The sequence below is a fragment of the Psammomys obesus genome, unplaced genomic scaffold (genome assembly GCF_907164565.1).
Source record: "Psammomys obesus unplaced genomic scaffold, mPsaObe1.curated_primary_1811, whole genome shotgun sequence".
Taxonomy (NCBI): Eukaryota; Metazoa; Chordata; class Mammalia; order Rodentia; family Muridae; genus Psammomys; species Psammomys obesus.
Genome location: NW_026596095.1, coordinates 25,455,124 through 25,461,903, shown reverse-complemented (window position 1 = coordinate 25,461,903; position 6,780 = coordinate 25,455,124). Strand labels below are relative to the sequence as shown.

At 44.1% G+C, this 6,780-nt stretch overlaps 1 protein-coding gene across 1 annotated transcript in view; it reads right to left on the bottom strand.

Annotated features, from left to right (window-relative positions):
• Positions 1–390, bottom strand: part of Eif4e (eukaryotic translation initiation factor 4E) — a 33,710-nt gene extending 33,320 nt beyond the window's left edge. Inside the window, exon 1 of the mRNA XM_055628227.1 lies at positions 279–390. Coding sequence (XP_055484202.1) covers positions 279–296 — 18 coding nt within the window. The 5' untranslated portion in view covers positions 297–390. The remainder of the gene's footprint in view (positions 1–278) is intronic.
• Between the last annotated feature and the right edge of the window lie 6,390 nt (positions 391–6,780).

The window sequence follows — 6,780 nt, the reverse complement described above, 5'->3', positions numbered from 1 at the left end:
CGCGGCCCGAGCCGCCCTCCGCCGGCCGCACCTCGGGGCCGCGCGACGCCCCTCCCCCACCGCCCCGGTGCCCGGGCCCCCACACGGCGTGTGCGCTCCACGCTGCCGCCGCCAGCCTCCCGGCGCCGAGGCTGCCCGCGGAAGGTCAGGCCGGGGGACAGGGGCCGGGCGCGGCCGGAGGCGGCGTGCGCGCCGGGAGCGCCGTCCCGCGGGGAGTCCCTGAGCGGAGGGAGCGGAGCGCGGGGACCTCGGGGGTGGGGGCCGAAAGCAACACTCACCGGTTCCACAGTCGCCATCTTAGATCGATCTGATCGCACAACCGCTCCTGAAGGGGGGGCGAGAGGAAAAAAAATGAGATTCAAACCGGATTGGCCGGCCGCTGCCCACGTGACGGACGTGTCCGTTTGGCCCTGGCGGCGCCTGCGCAAGACTGCAGCTGCGTGAGGAACGAGAGGCTTCTGGGAAGTGGAGTCTCTCTCTTTCTCTCTCTCTTTTTTTTTTTTTTTCTTAAGGCAAAGAAGTTTTTTCTTAAAAAAAAAAAAAAGACTGATCACGTGGTCGCTGGCGAGGAAGCGCGGCTGCGGGCGCCGCGGGCGCTTGCAGCAGAGTAGGTTTTAGGCCTCTGCGGTGCAGCGGACGGAGCTGCGGCAGCCCTCACTGCGGGGCATTCCTGCCGTGCCCTTTGTCGCCCGGTCCTCCCATCTTTCCTAGGAACTGCAGGCTCAGCACGCGCAAGAAGGTTTCATTTGCTTAGCGGAGGTCCTAGGACAAGTTGCTTGTGTTTTTATTTGGTTTTCTTTCCGCCTCCCACCATTTTTCTCTTGGTTTCAGAAAGAGGCTTCGCTGGAGAGTCGTTGGTGCGCTCTGCGTTCCCCCGTCCCCGGGTCCACTAATGCGGGTGGTCACTTGCTGCCATCGCTGCCCAAGCGGGTGGGCAGGCTTGCCCACGGTACCCACTCGCACGCTTGGGGAGGGGAAATGCACGCGTCGGCTTTTCCTGTTCCCAGTCCTGAGATGAAGGTGTCAGGGGTGAATCTTGCTGGACGTAAAAAGTTTGGAAGTTCTGTCCAATCGGTTCCAGTATTCTGCTTGAACGTGAACGGAAATAGCCTACGTCCAGGTGCCAGCCAGGGAAGCCACTCGGGGCTCCGCTGACTCAGCCCTGGACTGAAGGTCAGGAGTCGTTAAGCCGGGTCAACTATGACTCTTGACGTTGACTCATGCTCCTTAGGCGAGTGACTTAATCGCTCAGTGCCTCAGCTTTTTCATTTATGAACTAAAGATGATAATACACTTACCTCACAAGGCCGTGCTGTGGTAAGGACTGTAACCAGCTTTGAAAACGCTTCGGAATCTAAATGCTTAGAAGCAAGCGCGTGCCTTCCTAAGGACCAGCTGCCTCCGCCTCCGCTGCTGTTTTAACAAAATGTTTGACACAGGTTCTCCTCTCGCCCAGGATGGCCTTGGACTTGAAGTGTAAGGGAGGATGGTCTTGAACTGTTGATCCTCCTGTCTCCACCTCCCATCCCCAAGTACTGGGATTACTGCTGCGTGCGGGAGCGGGGTGGGGTGACGAGGTGGGGGTGGGAGCGGGGGGGGGGAGGGGGCTCGATTTTGCTTCAATAGGGATGGAACTCAGGGCTTCCTAAGTGCTAGGAAAGCACTCTACCAACTGACCAATGTCCTCAACCCTTAACAGTTGCCATGTACACCAATGCAGTTTGAAAGTTTCAAGACTTTTTCTTTCTTTACAAATGTAGCTGTTCACAACAAGAAGCCGTATTTTCAGGAAATGATCTTAAAAACAACCTCTAACAGAAATTTATCCCCATACTGGCGTGCTGCATTTTCTTCTAAGTTACTGGGCCGTCGTTTGTCAGTGTTGAGTAAAGGTTCTAATGAGGAAGACAGGATCTTGTTGCTGTTTCCACGCAGCTTAAGAATGTTATCACCAGGAAAAGCAATACAAGCAGGCTACCTCTGTGCCTGCCTCTTTATGGTGTTGCTGTTGTCCAGAACTGTGTCATAGCTATTATTGAGTACATAATGGATGCTTGGGTTGACTAACACATAATTGAGGCTGTTATAAGAACTCAAAAGCCAATGCCTGTTCATGATTTTGTTTACCAGGATGGCAGAAGTGATTTAAATGAAAGCTTTTGTTTAGTCAGCATCAGTAGATTCTAAAGTTGATACAGTTCAGCAAACTAAACAGAGAGATGAATGTCTATATACAAATCTATTACACTATCCAAAGTAATTACAGTTGATCTTTTTTTTCCTGTTGTTTGTAAAGTGAGATCTGGTTAATTTCTGTGAAAAGACAGAGTGCTGAGGTTATAGTGCAGTTGATAGAGTGCTCATCTAGCGGGCTGGAAGCCCTACTTTAGATCCCCAAACACCACATAAACCCAGCATGCTGGAAGATCAGGAGTTCAAATTCAGCTACATGGCAAGTTCCAGGCCAGCCAAGGCAACATGAGAATCTTTATCCAAAGAAAGACAGCATAAATATCCTGTTTTATTAAGCTGCAAGATTACAGCAAAAATCAATCTGTTGGCAAGAAAATATCCTGGTGAGCCTGAAAGCCACTAATATAAAACTTTTGTTTTAAATAGTTTTCATTTGTGTTGTTTTTTTCAACCTTCCCCCTCTGTTGTCAGTGAAAACTCACATTTTGGGCTAGGGGTGTAGCTCAGAGATAGAATGTTCCCTTAGTTTGCTTATGACTGGATTCAGTTCCCAGTGCTCCTCCCCCGCAAAGACTTGTGCTTTTATAGTACTTATGTATGCTTCGTTCTTTATAGCTTAATCAATCTCCATATTTGTATATGATTTATTGCATATTTGTAATATTTCAGATGTGTTTGCCTGGTGTCAACACTACAATTTCATCTTGTCAACTATGTAGTGACAAGGTTTTATACATTATATTTATCTGTATGTAATAGCTTTTGTTTTGCTTATTTATTCATTTATTTGTGGAGCCAAAGTCTTACTATGTTGTGCAAGATGGTCTTGAACTCATACACTCATAAAGGATCCTCCCATCCAGTCCTCCAAAGAAGCTAGCACTAAAAGAAAGGCAGCTGTGCTACCTTGCTACCATAGCCAGGCTCATACTTAGGGGGAAAAAGCTTAACTTTAAACCAGGCTTATGAGCGAGAGATGATGTTGAAATGCTGTCCTACATGATGGGTCATCCAGATCATAAACAACTGCTTTGGTCCAGCATGGTGTCACTATCACTATTCCTTATAACCCTGGCCTGATTGAATGCTACTAAGCATTAGTAAATAATGACATCTTCTCAATACAATATATTCCCCAGACTGGTGTGTTACAGATCTTCATAGCTTTAACTCATGTTGAGACTTCAAATAATTCAAGAGACTACATCAGTTGTTTCTGTTGTATACTTTGTCTGAATTTTAGTTCCCTGAAGTCATTGTTTTCTTAGATTGTTTAATGATGGTTCAAACTAATCACATCTGCTATGATCTATATAAAATTATTCCATCTCACTGTCCAGGATTTTGTTTGTTTTTACGTAAGCAAGCTTTAGAACGTTAGACATCCATAGCTCTTGATAATTATGAAGCAGACTTTGAGACAAAAAGATATGAAGTTGTGTAATCAAATAAATGACCTCAATATTGTAAGCTGAATAGGATCTACAGATACTCTAAGCCAACTTCTAGTTACACTTCGTTCTCACTCTCCCTCGAGGTGTGACTGCCTGTACTGTAATTTATGTTCTACTTTTATTTTGGTAATTTTCCTTCAGGAAAGATTCAAGATGCTATCTTCTATATGAAAAATAATCTTAGGAATTGATTATATAGCTAAGAATGTCTAAGGTGGTGTCAGCTCTTATACTACAAATTCTGCTGCTAACTGTGTTGACCACAGATGGACATTTTAGTCAGTTTGTGCCTCACTTTTCTCATGAGTTAGATGGGGAAATAATATTGTTTTATTTGGTTACAGTGAAGAATAATGACTTTCATGTAGCATGTATGGAATAGATTGTAGAACCCAGCATTCAACGTTGCTGATCATTAGAGTGATAAAATATCACATTGATATATTTTTTTTCTTTCATTTTCTTTGTCATATGCTAGACAAGTGTTCTACCATTGAGCTATTCACTACCCTCTTTTTACCCTTTATTCTAAGACAGGGTCTCACTAAGTTACCCAGGCTGGCCTTGAACTCACTCTGTAGTCCAAGCTGGCCTTAAATTTTCACTGCTCTGTGTCAGCCTCTCCCAAGTAGGTGGCATTACAGACTTTTGCCAACAGGCCAAGCTTCTTCCCTTTTTGTTGTTGTTGAGATAGACTCAGTGAGTAGCCCAGTCTAGTCCTCTATCTGGTTCCTGAGAACTGAGACTGTGTGCCATCACCCCTGGCAACATAAATTCCTTATTCTCTTTTAGTAAAATGCTGTATGTTTAAGAATTCTTTTATCCCAAGAACTAACTAGTGCTCATTATCTTTTTAGGATATTTCAAGCCTCTATAAACTAAAAGGTCAGTTAGCATGGATTGGTCTTCTGGACTATTCCAAACATTTTTCATATGTATTACTTCATTTGATTTTCCTAACCATGTGATTGAAACATTGTCTTTTGTTTGTTTGTTTGTTTGTTTGTTGTTTAAACATAAACAGAGTACTATTGGTGACATGTTGAAGTCCACACATACAGTGATGGAGTCAAACCATTTTTTCTCAACTTCAATATTCATATCAACTTTCACATCATAGGTGCTTTCTTCTGATTAGGTCTTCCAGATGATGTTTTTCTTAAAAACTTAAATTTATTTCTGATGTATGTGTATATGATGGACTGGGTGTGAGAGTCTGGTCCCAGGAAGTGAATGTGGAACTCAGAGGACACTGTGAAATCTGTTCTCGACTACCTTTATGTGAGTTCAGAGAAACTCGGGTCGTCAGGCTCACTCAGCGAGCATCCTTACCCACTGAGCCATCTCCTAGGCTCACTTCAAAGCACTTCTAATTACAAGTTCGTTTACAGGCCTGACAAGAAAGCATCCAAAAGGTCCTAAGTTAATGGGAACTGTGGAATCAGTTAAGGCTATTTAAAGACACATGAACTGTAGGCACTCCCTGGACTTTCAAATCTGGTGTGCTAAGTCATAGAAGTATAAATCATTCAGTTCCCTTATAAAGAAGTGTGACTAAGAACCAAGAGGATGCGGCTAACAAGCAGGCAAGGTATCCTAATGATGAGTGGCACAGTCACATAATTGCTTCCCTCATTTCCTTCAAGCCTCTGTCCTGTGTCAGGATGCCTTCCTTGCTACCCCATCAGCTAGCTTCCTCATTACTCTGTCCCAGCCCTGCTTTATTTTGCCCTTACTCTAAGCTTGACATCATACCAAACATTCTTTCATTACTGATCACCTCTGCTACGAAGATACTAGCTCCTTGATGACCTGTGGGCACAGTGTAAAATTTAGAGGAAATCCAAAAGTCTTAAAAATCCCAGCCTTGGGCCTAATAAAGTAACTATCAAGAAAAATCCTCAGTATATGCCAGCTGCTATGAAGTCGTTTGTGTGGACTTAAGAGTACCTCATTCAAAACAGCAGTCTGAGGTAGGCAGGCCTGTTTTTGCAGGTGTGTGTGTGGGGGCTTTTAACCAGTCAATGAGATTGACCAGATTGTAACTGGACTGCAAGATGGAGACCACATTCCAAAGTAATTAGAAAAGAAATAATCTGTGGGTAACACAGAAAATCTATGTAAGTAGTATATTAGGCAGACAATGTGGTTAAAGAAACCTAACTATATAATTGAAACCTGAAAGGAACGAAAAATATGTGGGGTAAAATAAAGAGATCAAGATTGTCAACACCTGTCAAGGGGCAAAATGCAACAATTGGATTTCAAGGTCTGAACTGGGTTTTTTTGTTTTGTTTTGTTTTGTTTTTTTTCAATGCTGAAGTCAGATAACACTTCGTTCTACAAAACAGGAGTACCCTAATGAGCCAAGCAAAGGAGGGTGGATATACAGACACAGAAGGTTGGTGAAAATAGAAGCCGGGCAAAAGCAGATTGGTCGTTTCAAAGGTATTTGCTGTGTGAGGCAGGAAATGGCAAAAAGAAAGCCACTGTGCAGCATCAGCGCTTTTCAGCGGAAGGGTAAAGCAGACGGATTTCACTACCATACCACCTTGGAGCGGTCTTTTGAAAAGTTTGGCTCTTATCTCTCCAGCCCTAATCAGAGGTTGGATAAACAGCTGAGTTTCACTACAGTGACTTGGAACTTTAGCATGATGGATTATTACTGGGGTCCAGCGTAGGAACTTGATCCAAAACAATGGCTTTTGATTTTCATTTAGTGGACCCCAAATTTAATAGAGACCTGGGTGAGGGAGACACGTGCAGGTCTTCATCGCTCTATACGCTGCTTTCACAATACAGTGCTCAAACTGGACTGTGTTCTCAGGAGCAGCCACTTGCTGTCTATAAGAAATCCTCACTGACAGGAGTTGGACCATGTTCAGCTGTTCCAGGGACAAGTTTCCTAGTGTGGAAACAGAAATCCGGTGCCTCTGGACCCAACTGATTCACCTGGTCTTAATTTCAGGCTCACTCAGCAACCATAATGATAAAGCTATATCCTAGTATTTATGTGCATGTAATGCTCATCAGGAAAATCAGATGTGCACACAATAGTCGTTAGCTTGGTTTAAGTCACTCTCTAAGTGGCCCTTGGCTTTTGGGGTTATTTGCTTGTGATTGTTCTCTGTGG